Genomic DNA, 15,086 nt, shown 5'->3' with positions numbered 1-15,086 from the left:
CCCCTATGTATCATCTCCCTAATTAATGCCTCCCAGATCCAGCCTCTCTTCCCTAATCCCCAATTTTATATCTTTTCTTATCTTATTTAATAATGGAATCCATTTTGTGCTGCCCAAATATATTTTTTAGCATGGGCTGTCCACTGTAGTATGGTTGAACTAGTAGGGACCAAACCCTTAAAGAAAACTAATTCTCTCTCCTCTAAAGTTGTCATCTGTCCATAGCTACTCAGCTAGTGGGGCTCACTCTTCTTCCATCTTTGTGCTAGATTGCTGACTCAGCTGCTGCAAGTTCGTGAGTGCATGGCCCTGTTCATATCCAGAAGACACTGTTTTGTTCTAGCTCTTACTGACTTCTCATAAACATTCTGCTGCTCTCTCAGGATGGTACTGAACCTCGTGTGGTTGTGATGTAGCTGTCCCATCTGTGTCTGAGTACTCACTGACCTAGTCTTTGCACTTCTGCAAACCATTGGTAGACCACAGCGTGAAATAATCATGTAGAGTGAAAGCAGGCAGTGGTTCCTTATGAGCAGTGGCTGCTCAAATACCATTTCTTAAACTCATGGTCCTTGTTTTAAATCTTGCCATCAATAAATTGAACAGCTTGTTTCTAGTCATTCAGTGCCAAGGAGAATGGATGTTTGGCTCCTTCCTCCTTTTGGAACTCCACAGCTAGGTATTTTGTTTGTAAGTTATTTAAACAGGCAGAGCTCCTTGGGAGCTGGTGGAGGCATCATGTAGGCTGGACCTCATTAACATTAAATTAGTTGTAGTCTGGACTCAGAAAGGAGCAGAGCAGTTTTTTCTGTGCATCTGTTATTTTGAATAAATACTGGTTTAATAAGTGAAATAATTAATTGGTTTTTTTCTTTACAACACTTAACAGAAATGTTCTAATCATTAGACTTTTTAGACCTTAAAAGCTAAATTATGAGTGGAAAATTCTAGTCCTTCCATCTAACATTTACTTAGGGGAAAGGTAACTTTAACTTTTAATGCTTTCTGGTACAAATTAGTTACAGCTTAGAGCTCTCCTTTGCCCATTTCCGTTAGGTTTTCTTAACCAGTTGTATCATATTGCAAATTTACTTTGTTTTATTGTTTGTTTCATCAGAATTTTGAGATTAATTTGTACTTTCTACATTGCATTTACAAAGTAGACAATGGAGGTTAGAGAGATTGCTCAGTGGTTAAGAGCACTGTGTGCTCTTCCAGAGGTTCTGAGTTTAATTCCTAGCACCCACAAGGTGGCTCACAACTATCTGTAATGTGATCTGATTCCCTCTTCTGGCATGCAGGTGTCAATGCAGATAGAGCACTCATATTTAAAAATAAATGAATCTTCTGTATCTATTCCTATATTGAAGGACATCTGGGCTATTATAAATAAGGCTGCTATGAACATAGTGGAGCATGTGTCCTTACATGTTAGAATATCTTTTGGGTATATGCCCAGGGCCCTCAGGTAATATTATGCCCACTTTTCTGAGGAACTGCCAGACAGATTTCCAGAGTACTTGTACAATCTTGCAGTCCCACCCACAGTGAAGGAAAGGCCATCCAGGCTCTGCCCCACCTGGAGATCTATTCCATTTACAGTCATCAAATGCAGACACTACTGTAGATGCCAAGAAGTGCATGCTGACAGGAGCCTGATATAGCTGTCTTCTGAGAGGCTCTGCCAGAGCCTTACAAATACAGAGACAGATGCTCGCAGCCAACCATTGGACTGAGCAAGGGGTCCCCAATGGAGGCGTTAGAGAAAGGACTGAAGAAGCTAAAGGGGTTTGCAACCCCATAGGAAGAACAATATCAACCAACCAGTACCCCCAGAGCTCCCAGGGACTAAACCACCAACCAAAGAGTACAAATGGAGGGACACATGTCTCCAGCCACATATGTAGCAGAGGATGGCCTTGTTGGGTATCAATGGGAGGAGAGGCCCTTGGTCCTGTGACTGCTTGATGCCGGTAGTGTAAGGAATGTTAGGGCAGGGAGGCAGGAGTGGATGGGTGGGGGAACACCCTCACAGAAGCAGGGGAAGTGGGGCTGGGATAGGGATTTCCCCAGGGTGGGGGGGAACTGGAAAGGGGGATGAAATTTGAAATGTAAATTAAGAAAACATCCAGTTTCAAAAAAAAATGAATCTTAAAAAATGTAGATAATAACAGTTATATAGTAGTGGTCATATGAATTCGATAGAATTATAATTCCAAGTGATACATACATTTTTGTCTCAGATAGGTTTACATTTTTTCCTTCTAACGTGATGTGAAAAGAGCCTTTTGGGGCATGTGATAGAGGAGTATTGTCCACACCCTTTATTTTAGTGTGTGGGTACTTCATTTCTCTGAATCACATTTCACTTGTACAGAATAATTGAGAAATGGAAGTTGAAAAATGTGATCAGGCTCTTTCTTACTGTGCCTGAGGGCGGAAAGGAACAAATACAGTGGTTCCATGCACTGCTAGCAGTGTTATTGGTCTGTAATGGCTCCACCCTAATTGCTCATGTTGCTTCTTTACATTTTAAGAAGTCACTGGCTTGTGGTGACATGGTGTGATGTAGGTGGGCTTGGCTGAACCGCTCATAGGCAGGCAAACTAGGAGAACATTTGCGTGTCAGCAGCCTGTATCACATAAGTCTCCCTCACATTATGGAGTCAGTTTGTCAGTTTCGGAAATGGGTTCCAGTGCATTCTATGCGGAGGATGTCCTGAAGGATGTAATATATACATGCATTGGGCTTCTTCAGAAGATTTGGTCCCAGTTTGTGAATTTTACATTTAGGTATATGCAGGGTAAACATCATTTAAAACATTTTCTTTCTCCTCAAAACCCTGAGCTGTCAGAATATAATACTCCCCTGTGTTCTTTTGGTTGACTAATTATCTTGCTTCACCTGACCATGTGTTTTAATCTCAATCGAGTGGCATAATGGTAGCATTATGATCTGTTTGACCTCAGGAAATAAAAGATAATTCTCAGGAGGTAATTTTCTTTTTCTCCTGCAGGTTTAATTAAATGTGGGCTTCCCTCCAAAGGCAGCATTGACAGCCTTGTATGCATGTTTCCAAAATTAATATATGTTTGAAAAACCTACTATCTTTGAGTGAAGATAAACTTCAAAGTACTTTGAGTATAAGCAGAGTTGCATTGTCTAATACAGAGGTAGCAACGTTAATTTAAATTATAATTAAGGCTTAAGAAAATTTAGAACTGCTTTCTCAGTTACACTAGAAACATTCTAAGTACTTAGTGCTTATTCATTTGTGGTTGGTGGCTGACATATTATTAGTACAAATGGAACAGTGTGAACATTGTAGAAGGTTCTTTTGGACATCCGTGAACCATAGAGCTTGGGTATACAAATAGAACGAATTCCGAATACTTTTGAGAAGAAGGGAGGTGGCAAGGCAAAGTGATGAGTAGGGAAAGACTTGAACAGCTTTTCCAGTGTGTCCCCAAGAGCTTACTTTTATGCTATTTTTAACCTTTTAATTGTTTTACAGAGTAACAGGCTTCTTTATGGTATTTTCATTCAGTTGGGTTGAACTCTTTCCCCTTTCTCATTCCCTCTTTTCTCCCATCTTTCTGACCCCATTCCTCCTTCCATTCCTAGTGTTCTTCCTTCCAATGTCCTATGACCCATGCTGTTACCCACCCTACTGTATTCATTAAAGCCCTACCCCCACCTTCTAATGGGCTCCCCCTTTTTTGTTTCTTGGTCTCTCTACACACCCCACAGAAATACACTATATAGAACTAAGAGACTGGTATCTGCATATGAGTGAAAAAATGTAAGATGCTTTTCTGAGCCTGGGTTTCCTCAATATTTTCCAGTTCTACTCATGTTCTTATAAATTCGTTTTATAACATTAGAATAAAATTCCACTAGTACATATTTAGTGCAGTTTCATTATTATCTATTTACCAGTGATGGACAGCTAGTCTGGCATTGTGACTAGAGCAGCAGTAAATATTGATGTGATGGTAACTATTATAAAATAGAGTCCTGTGTGTGTGTGTGTGTGTGTGTGTGTGTGTGTGTGTGTGAGAGAGAGAGAGAGAGAGAGAGAGAGAGAGATAGTAGTTCTATTTGTAATTGTTGAGAAACCTCACACTGATTTCCATAGTGGCTGAGAGCTTACTCTTTGACTAACAGAAAATGAGACTCTTTATTTGCCACATCGTTGCCAGAATTTTTGTCTTTTTTTTTCTCTCGATGTTAGCCATTTAGCCAGAGTGAAATGAAGCCTCAAAACAGTTTTAATTTGCATTTTCTTGATGGCTAAGGATGTTGAACACTGAAAAGTATTGGCAATTTGTATTTCTTCTTTTGAGAACTTTGTTTACATCTGTAGTCTTTGATCCTATGTTTCAAGCCAGAATTGTTTGGTAGGCTATGTGTATGTATTCATCATCTGAACTGTGGCTTTGAAAAGTTCTTTATTTTACCAAATGTTAGTGATATTTATGTTTTTTGTTGTTGTTGTTACTTATGTTTTATATCTTTTTTTGAGAAACAGTTTTGGAGCACTAGGACAGGCAGATTTAGGAGGTATATTTAAATTCCTTATGTACCTGTAAACTTAGTAAGAATTCTTTAGTAGATAAAGTAGGATTTCAGTGAGACTTACAAAGCATGGAGTGGTATTTTCACTTGAACTTGATCTGTTCAGTTGCACCTGGAGTTTTGTGTTCTATCCACATTGAGTATGGCCTGAAGAATGAACAACATTAGAGTCATTGAATGACCTAAGACTGTTTAACCTGAAAGGGAAGTAAGCTGAAGACCTAGTATACTATTTTCAGATGCAAATTCAGAGAAAAAGTTGGGGCCAGTGGGAAGCTTTGGGAAAGCAGATTTTAAATTGTAGTATTAGGGCTTATTATCCTCCAGTAGAAAAAGCTTATTAATAAGGTGTCATGAGTTCTTATCAGAGAATGACTAACAGCTGGCTAGAAAGCTTCAGAGGGGAGTAAACTAGTGGACATTCTAGTGGTTTTTGGCCTGTGGATGATACTGCAGTTCTCCTATACCAACCCAGACAGCATTTGGTTTTCAGAGTCTTGTTCGGGGCTTAATAAAGCCTAGTATCTGAGTCTTAGAATCTCTAAAGGTTCATTCTAGAGCCAAATTATGATAAATGGGTGACATTTATCTACACATGGCTAATGCTTCCGATTAGGAAGAGCATTTGGTTAAGTTCTGCCTGGTATAGTGCATGGCTCTCTAGTTGTCCTCACTTTGTGGACTCCCCGCCCCTGCCTTCTGTAAGGTCCACTTACTAAACTCGAGAAACTGATAGAATTCAGTGGCTTAAAACATTTTCATAATGTCTCACTTTCTACCAGGATAAAGTACAGCTGTTTGTCGTGTCATGCAAAGTCCTACACTGATGGCCATATTCCATTTTTTCAGATTTTAATTCCTACCAATATGTGCATATCGAGAAATACCTCTGTCATACTCCTATATCTCCATGCATCTGCCTTTGTTGTGAATGCCTCTTCCACTTTAAAGAGATTTTGCCTGCCCTAAAGGCCCTATATATCCTACTCTGCCTGTCCTTGGAGTTCCTCAACCCACTCTCCCCCAGTCACTCACAAGCTTCTTTCTACTTCACAGACCTTTGTCATTTCTTCTTTTGTCTGTTATTTTCTTTTTCTTTGTTTCTCGTTCTTCATCCTAAGAAGTCCCTCCAGTTTCAGCTGTCCGGTCAGCTTCCTTAGGGACTCATCCTCTAATACTTAGATTAGATTAAGATACTTCCTTGATAAATGATTGCATAACATCCTCTAATTTTCTCTCGGAAATTATTCCCCTGCAGTAATTATAGAGCTTTTTGAGTATTAATTCTCCATCTTTCTTCATAGAGTTTTTAAAATTTAAATTTATCTATTTATTTTTCCACTTACGAGAGTTTTGCCGCAGTGTGTGTGTATTGTACACGCATTGCCATGGCCAGAAAAGGGTATTGGATCCACTGGAACTGATGTTAGAGATGATTGTGAGCTACCGTGTAGATCCTGAGAACCAAACCCAGTTCCTCTTCAAGAGCAATAAGTGCTCCTAACCTTGAGCTTTTTCTGCAACCCCTCTTTGTAGAATCTAACCTGTGAGAGCAGGGTGTCTGGTCTATCTACCTAACCTAACCTCGGTGCCTGCTGCACATTAGGAACTTTACTCGTATTTGAATGAATGAATGAAGGAATGAAAGAATGAATGGAAAACAAAGGCTTTCCTGATTTCCTTCTAAAGCCTCTTTTGATATTTTATGTATTACATTTCCTTGTACTCTGTCTGTGGGCTGTATATGAATAGGGAATGTGAGTGGTAAGTCCGCTTTTTGTATTTCGGTAGCTAGCAATATGGTGTTCATTGTAAGAATCCTGTGATCATCTTTGCATTTCTGCCAGTATTTTTTCTTCCAATATGGGCAGTAATTCTTAAATTTTTCAAGTTGTAACAATTTTTGTTACTACTTTTCTTATTAACACCACATCTCTTGTCTGCCTCAAAATACTGATAAGACAGATGTTGGCCTTGTTATCCTTTTCAGAAAAAATATCCCTTCTGAAAAAACTTATTTTGTTCACATAACTAGTTCATAAAGGTCTGTTTATCAGTAAGTTATATTGTACCTACATGGGCTTATGTCCTCTCAATTTCATGGAAGAAACATCTGATGCTTCTCTTAATATTAAAAGTAATTTTGTAACAATGAAAATAATTTAGTGTGCAGATTTTTGTCCCTCCTCCCAGCAACACCTGTATTCTTTAAGTCACAGTATTCTTATATACACCATAAGTTCATTTTATTTTACATGTAACTCAGTGGTTTTCAGTAATTTTGCAGTCATAAAGTTATTCCTGTAGTACAGTTTTTTTTAAATATTAAAGTGTAATTTTTAGCTAAAGTGGCTATGTTACCACTTGATGTGTGGTAAGAGGATAAGCCGGAAGTGGGGCTGGAATCAAATGAGGGCAGAGCATGAGGAGATGGCGGGCAGAGTGGAAAAGCCATCAGCATTCTAAAAACGTGTGAAACACTTTATGAATTTTCTGAGTCAGGGACTTTGCTTGCTAACAATGTGAGCATGAAAAAACATACATACATCCTTGTTGGGCCAGCTTTGGGAATATGTGGGTTTCGGTCTCAAGAGGTACCTTCTCCCATTTGTGGCCTTTTTGCCTCCTCTTTGTGCCTGAGTTTTAGTGTCCATGCTACCTAGTGGATGTGTCCAGTCTGTGTGGTGATGCGCTTACCGTGTAGTGGAGTGAGTAATGGTGGAGTGCTGTTGGTGCTTTCAGGGCTAACAGAGGTGGCATTGTCTTAGCAAGCTTATATCATAAAGGTGCTTCAGCAGTGAATGTTTCATGGACTGTGAACAGAAATAAGGAAGGTGAATTTCCAATCTGCAGGTAAAGTCCAGAAACTATTAGCTCTTAGCCATTGCTGTCCAAACAGACAGCTGAGTCATGGCTTCCATTTTAATGTTAGCTTCCTAACAAGTTACTGTCAGGTCTGCTGGCAGATCAGTAGCTAGGGTTTTCTCAGAGCCTTGCTACCTGAGGTGTCTTTACCTGTCTTAGCAGTTGGGATACGACTTATGAAGCTAGAGCTGCACAGTCCTGGTACTAGAAAGGCCTGATGTAGATACGTTTGGTATCTACCCTGTCCCAGGTAATTGCTTTTTTGTATATTTAATTATTAAATAAAGGAGCTATTACAGTAGCTAGAGATATGGCAATGGGAGGAGCTTGCGCAATGGGAGTGGTAAGTGGATGAATGTTTGAGGAGAGCGAATGCTGTGCATTGTGGATGAGTGTAGATGCTATCTTTTGTTTGACTTTCCATTTCAAGACTTTTATTTCAGAAAGAGAGAAAATGAATTATTTCATTTTAGTAAATATGAAAAAGGAAGTAGACAGCTATTTATAAAGATCAAGCTTACTTCTTAGGCTATGGTTTGAAACTGAAACTCCTACAACTAAAAACAATTCATAAGTATATCATTTAATGGTTAATTTCTAGTGAAAACTTAAAAGGTATTAATGTGTTTAATATTTTTGTATTAAGCAAAGGATGAAAAGATCTTAATATGCAACTACTTTAAGGCAGTTTCCTTTCCCACAGAACTTCCTCTCATGCCTACACTCAGGTCAGAAGTAGAAGTTAAGCTATAGTATTATTTATGTTTGAGAGTTTTGAAGTGGAAGCTTGACAGTAAGGGAGAAAACTCCATGTTTGATGGCGAGCCTCTTGCATGTTGTAAGCAGTTTTATAGTTGAACTATGTGAAGAACATATGCTAAAATTTTACAAAGATCAACTAACACATACATGCCTCCTCTGACCACACAGAGAAATGCCTGTAACATAGCTTTTTGTCCTTTGTCCTAAAGCTACTTGAAAGATTTCCAAAGACCAAATGTGAATTGTGTAGACCACACTCTTCATGTGTGCTTGGAGTGATGTTACACTGAGGGTCTTTTTTTTTTTAAGGTATTTTCCTCATTTACATTTCCAATGCTATCCCAAAAGTCCCCCATACCCACTCCCCCTTTTTGGCCCTGGCGTTCCCCTGTACTGGGGCATATAAAGTTTGCAAGTCCAATGGGCCTCTCTTTCCAGTGATGGCTGACTAGGCCATCTTTTGATACATATGCAGCTAGAGTCAAGAGCTCCGGGGTACTGGTTAGTTCATAATGTTGTTCCACCTATAGGGTTGCAGATCCCTTTAGCTCCTTGGGTGCTTTCTCTAGCTCCTCCATTGGGGGCCCTGTGATCCATACACTGAGGGTCTTACACAACCATTTGTGTATGTCTAGGTTTGTAAATGTCCCATGTAAACACTTCTCTGTTATTATTATTTTTTTATTTTTACCACTATTACAAAACTCATATCAGTTATTGCTTGTTATCTTTGGAAATGAATCAAGAGTAGAGAGATTTTTCCAGTAGTAGTGACTCTAGTGTTTCTAAAAAAAATAATTTAAAGTTCTAGGTTTTAGCTTTTCTATTGTATTTTTTAAAAGGACATGAGTACTTCCATTTCATTTGCATGTTTGTTTAAGCATGCAACCCTTTATGACGGAAATACAAACACTTTTACACTTCCAGCAGAGATAGAACATGGAATTAGAAATAACCTTTTGATGTTCATGCTAATAAACACCTGAGAAGAATGTAAAAATTAGTACCTGTAGAGAATACTTAAAGACTCGTTTTTTCCCTGTAGGTGGCATAGAGAAAGGGGTAGCAGAAAGAAACGGGGGAGGGAGGGTGGTGAGCTTTGTCTTCAGTATTGGCGGATGGTAGACTGCTCTCGGCCTGAGAGTGGAGTCTGTGCAGACAGTGCAGATGGAGGAGGCATCTTCCAGGAGCACAGAGATGTGTACATCTGACAGCTTGTTATTCCTAATGACCCTGGACATCTTGGGTAGTCATCTACCACCTGGAGGTTTTATTTGGAAGTCTAGAGACCCGCAAATACTATTTTGCATGTAAAGTTAGAGGACATATTAGGAAAAGTTGTTCTGACTGAGTAGAAAACAAATAATTGTATTCTGTTTCTGATCTTCATTTATAGCACCAGCAACAAGTGGTGCAGGCTGTGGAACGGGCCAAGCAGGTGACCATGGCAGAACTGAACGCCATCATTGGGGTACGTGGCCTTTCCATTTTAGCTCTGATCTTAGTGTGTGTCCTTAGCTTTCTTGCTTTTCTCTTTTTAAATTTTGTTCCCACAAAGGGGCAAAATGTAGTAGATGACCACAGTGACTTAAGCTTTTCCCTTCAGTCTCCTGAGGCATTTGCCAGCTTCTCAGAAGCTCTGGACCAGTTTACTAATTAAGTTGGCTCATGTAAACTCCCCTGAGGAGACTGGATAGCTCTTTCTCATGTTTCTTTACTGTGCCATTAGTTTCTGTTGCTAAAGTAGACAGGGGAAAAAAGAAAAGATACAGGATTGCTCTGATGTTACAAATGACCTGATTTTTTTTATCTTTCCACAAATGATCTAGATTGCCTTAATAGCACTTTTAGTAAAATACGCAGTTTTGTATCTCCTCTCCTACTCTTTCTCCTTATGCTGAGTGGCTATGTCCATTTTTAGGACAAATAGTAGATGAACTAAAAGAAGAAGAAAGAAAATCCCTGGCACACTTGGAAAAAAACCCTAGCTGGCAGTAGAGGGAGTGGCCTTTCCTAGAACCTGCTGGACCCATAGGTTTAGGCATTCACTCCAGCTCCAAATGTAACATCTAATAAACTTAGAATAACAAAGAGGAGAACTCTAGTTTGTGAACAGTCCAGTACTAACTGAACACTTTATGCAGAAGTGCAAGCCACACTTAGCACATTGTAAAGAAGACTCCCTTTCCTTCTTCCTGCTCCCTCCCAAATGCTTTCTGTTGTGTATAAATTATACACAAAAGTCTTCTCTTTTTTCTTCAGTGTATCAAACACACTTTGAAATGCTAATTATTCCATTTACTTTCATTAAAATTCAAATTGCTAAGTGAAGATACAAATAAGGGTCGCCTGATAATCAATCTGAAGTGAAGATGCTGCTTCAATTACGCCAACTGTCCTTTAACAAGGAGATCAGAACTCAAGGATCTCTGCACGGGTGTGGATAGCAGTAGTCTGATTGGAGCTTGTTACTTAATAGGCTATTTGAAGGTCTGTTTTCTGTCTCTCTCTGACCACAAGAAAAAAAATTCTGGAAATTAGCACACATCATAAACAAAAAAGAGTTAGAAAAGTGCCCCTTGGAAAGGAAAGGCTAAATCAAAAGGGCCTATGGTCTCAGGAACCTTTGTCACACATCTTTATGCTAGGTGGGGGGCCAAGGACAGTGGAGAGAAAATATTTTATGATGTTTTTCTTTCTTAAAACACTAGAAAATGGCAATATATCTATTTTTTGATTAAGAGAGTTCAATTTTAAGTTAGTCTAAGTGTATTTAGTGATTCTACTTGCATTAACTTTTGTGTGTGTGAGTGTGTGTGTGTGTGAATGTGTGGTCATGCCAGAATAGAATGTATGTGTGTGGTTTTGTTTTTACATTATCTCTCACACATCAAACATGATAGAAACTACCTATAGTTGCTACTTCATGGAGTATAATGTATACAGTGGCATTGTACAGTATGCTGCCTGAGAACCTTGCAGGGTCATTTCATGAGTAGCTAAAAGACAGCGATTCCTACCTGCATCTGATTAGCACCTGTTTCTAGGAAAACAATGCATTTTTGTTATTGCTTTTCTAGTTTCTAGTGACCAAGTTGTACAATTGAAACATGAGCTAAATCAGACCTATATTGTTTTAGATGTTGCTTAAAAATGAAGATAGATGAAAATTACATGTTTCCTTATCTTTATCATTTCACATATATTTTTAAGGCTGTTTTATGCTGCTTCATTTTGAATGGGACAATATATTGCTCTTAGAGAAAGCACTTATAAGTTGTAGCTGTATTGTCTATATAGATTTAATTTTTAAAATTAAGCCAATTTAATTTTGTAATCTAAAAGCTTACTTGAAGAACCTAATTCAGAGAGCTACATGCTATCAAAGCAGCATCTGTTGGTGTTGATGGAGTTTGTGGAGTTTCAAACTATTTGTATTAGGACAAAGAGTGGAGTTTTAAAAATCACACAATCTGACTGTTCTGAAATACAGATCTTACAAAGTGAGTGGAGCCATTCTGGGCAACTAAAAACAGAAGAAAGGAACCTGGTTACAAACTCATGTGATCAGTTCTGCTGCTGACTTCTCTCTCTCTCTCTCTCTCTTCCTCTCTCTCTTCCTTTCTTTCTTTCTTTCTTTCTTTCTTTCTTTCTTTCTTTCTTTCTTTCTTTCTCTCTCTCTCTCTCTTTCTCTCTCTCTCTCTCTTTCTCTCTCTTTCTCTCTCTTTCTCTCTCTTTCTCTCTCTTTCTTTCTTTCTTTCTTTCTTTCTTTCTTTCTTTCTTTCTTTTAAAAGCATGGTAATAGTCTTCTATAAGTAGGTTTCAGAGAGAGAGTTTATGTGGGATTGTGGGATTTTAAATGCACCCATGTCTTCAGTCCTCTTGAGTATCATACTAATAGTGGTAGGATTACATTTTTTAAAGGATTTATTTATTTGTGTTGGGGTGGTGTGGGATACTTGGGCCATCTTCATTGGAGAGGCTAGAAGGCAACTTGTGAGAATCAGCTCTCTCCTGCTACCACGTGGAATCCAGGGATTAACCTCAGCTTTGAAGCCTTAGTAACAAAAGCCTTTATTGGCTGAGCTGTCTCACCTTTCTAGGAAATGGTAGTACATTGATTTGTTACCAAAATGATGACTAGTCAGGTTTAGAGTTTTTTGCTTAGATGTTAGAATGGAATTGGCAGTGAATTTCTGCACAGAAGAAAGAAATGACAGCGTTTCATCTAGGAGGCACAAGACCCATCCATGCCACTGCAGACCTTCATTTATTTATGCCTCCATATGCACCTGCTTTATATGTATGCTCACCATCCAGACAGGAGGGAATGTTCCCAGATTTAATGAAATCTGATGAAGCACCTTTTAACTCTGCAATATTATTCTACCTTCATTGGTAAATGAGCCAAACCAGTGATCCATGCAGTTTAAATGCAAAATGCTGAAGTGAGCCTGAAACCTGGAGAGGTGACTGTTCTCCTGACAATAAGCTAGTGTGTTTAATGGAATGAAACAGTTATAATGATTTCTTTCACAGGTCATGTTCAGTTGAAAAGTGTTGATAGATTGAAATAAGTTAAATATCATTTTATCTTTTAATTATAAGAAAGAAAACCAGAAAATTTCCATTTTTGTTTTTGTTTACAGTTATTGTCTTGTATTTTGATTTCATATTTATGCTTTCCTTGAGCTACCCTAAATGGGCTGGAGGAAATGTTATGTATGTAGTTTGGTCCTGCCATGTGTCCTACTAGCCACTGTGTTTTTAAATTAGAATCTCTGTGAGATTGCGCTGTTGGAACAACACACAAATTGCAGTTTTAAATCAGTAATATGATCTAATTAGAAATGATGTTTTCATTTCCTGTATTATTAAATTGAGTCATCTGACTATCTTAAAATGCTTTTTAAATCCATTACACTATATAATCAGTGCATGCTGTGTGAATGTGGTTATGCTTAATAAAGGAGGCTAACGTAGATGCATAAGAATTCCAACAAACTTCTATTAAGAAAAAGTTTCTTAATGTGAGCATTAGAAAAAAAAAAGAGATTCGGCTTATGAAAATAGAAAATGTATTTAAAAAAAAATTCCTCATCCTCATTTCTGTGCTAACTTTTTAAGGGGAAAATGATATGAATGTAAGCATTAAAACCCCCATCCCAATAACCTTTATGAACAGGTATGCCACGGTGTTGCAGGAAAATGCAGTTTAGCACTAGAAACGCTGAACCTCAATTTTTAGCAGTGACATTTTAATGATAGGAAGTCTGCAAAATTATTTGCCATCAATTGTGAAGGCAATAACAAGCCTTGGTGGTTTTTCACACTTTCTGTGTTAAGTGCTTTCAGAATGACAGCGTAAACTGTGTTAGAGAACTCCAAGGAAGGAAAACTGATTAAAATGTTCATGCTTGAATGGTGCTGATGGAATAGTTCATTTGGACTTTCTCTACCTCCTGCAGCTCAAGCTGAAATATTAAAATTCAGTGGATTTAAATCTCTCTCCTCTCAGCTCAGGAAAAAAACATTACATTTTAATAGGTTTTAAACCCATAATTCATTGGTTTGGAGCAGCACTATTAAATCTATTTAAATATTACTTGTATTACTAAAGAAATGATTTAAATGCCATTGCCTTTTACTATCCTATGTGTTTGAATTATTTTTTTTAAAGAGGCAATATTTACTGTTTCTATTTTCTGTCTTAACACTTCCTTGTCCTTGTCGTATGATTGACCCTTACTGAGATATAAATTGTGAGTGCTTACTTTTGCTGACCCTCATTTTGTGTGTGTGTATGTCCACGAATATGCATTTGTTTATTTCAGATTGACATTCTAGGGCTGAGTCCCATACAACAATTTGGAAAATATGTCCCTTCTTTGCCATTATAAATTTCACAACTACCATTTTATGTTTCGAATGCATTGGGATGAAGCATTTTGATAATTTCTCATAGGTCTCTTAAAATAATAAGTCGTTAGGTAAAAACCTTAAGGGCACACGTGTATAGGGTGTGAGATAAGGGCATGCAGCTGGCTCAGCATTAAGAGCAGTAACTATTGTAGAGGACCTGAGTTTGGCTTCCTGGTGTCATCCACATTAGGCAGCTAACAACCACTTACTACTACAGCTCTGGGTAGTCTCATGCCTTTGCCCTTCAAGGGCACCTACACCCACATGTACCCCTTCACGTATACATAATTAAAAATGAAATAAATCGTAAAAACAAGTATGTGTAGGGTATCCTGTAGGCATAATGTTATTATGCACTATGTAACATTTACCCCAGTATCATTCAAATACTGGTTTCTCTTTCCCATTATCTGGTTTCAATCATTGTAATACTTATGTTAAAAATCTCCTGCCTAAAGTTTCTGTAAACAGTCTTCACCCATTTATTCTTTGCCTTGTCAATAAAAGCTGGAAAAGCCAATAATTAGGCAATAAAAAGAATAAGATGGGACTTCTATCAGCCAAGGGAGGGGTAGAGAGGGAGGGAAGAAGAACGGATTCACCATGTGGAATGGGTGTAGAGAGACATCATGAGAGAGCACACCTGAAGCCCAAAGATCCAGACCAATACAAAAATTCAAGTTTCTTGGGGATTTTGGCTGAGAGGTAGCCAGATTAGATTAGAGGATTAGAGTAGAATTATAATACCTAGTTGTTGTGCTTTTAAGTTATAAATAAATCTTAGTCTTTCTGTGTTGTTCTTGGGGAACTAACTAGGATAAAGAAAAACAGCTGCTCTATTCATTAATTTACTGCATATTATTTATAATAATATTATTACAGAATTTCTTCCCTTTTATAAGAATTGTATAGTGTATATTCCTGTGAATACATAACCTCTAGTAAGATAAACCTGAAG

General features: G+C 38.1%; 1 protein-coding gene across 5 annotated transcripts in view; it reads left to right on the top strand.

The window, feature by feature from the left end:
* Positions 1–15,086, top strand: part of Tle4 (TLE family member 4, transcriptional corepressor) — a 142,502-nt gene that overhangs the window by 41,693 nt on the left and 85,723 nt on the right. For all 5 annotated transcript variants that reach the window (XM_021152455.2, XM_021152454.2, XM_021152457.2 and 2 more), the window contains one exon: positions 9,603–9,677. In XM_021152455.2, coding sequence (XP_021008114.1) covers positions 9,603–9,677 — 75 coding nt within the window. The remainder of the gene's footprint in view (positions 1–9,602; positions 9,678–15,086) is intronic.

The sequence above is a fragment of the Mus caroli genome, chromosome 19 (assembly GCF_900094665.2).
Source record: "Mus caroli chromosome 19, CAROLI_EIJ_v1.1, whole genome shotgun sequence".
NCBI lineage: Eukaryota > Metazoa > Chordata > Mammalia > Rodentia > Muridae > Mus > Mus caroli.
Note: the sequence above shows the minus strand (reverse complement) of the source record. Positions and strands in the feature narration are given on the sequence as shown.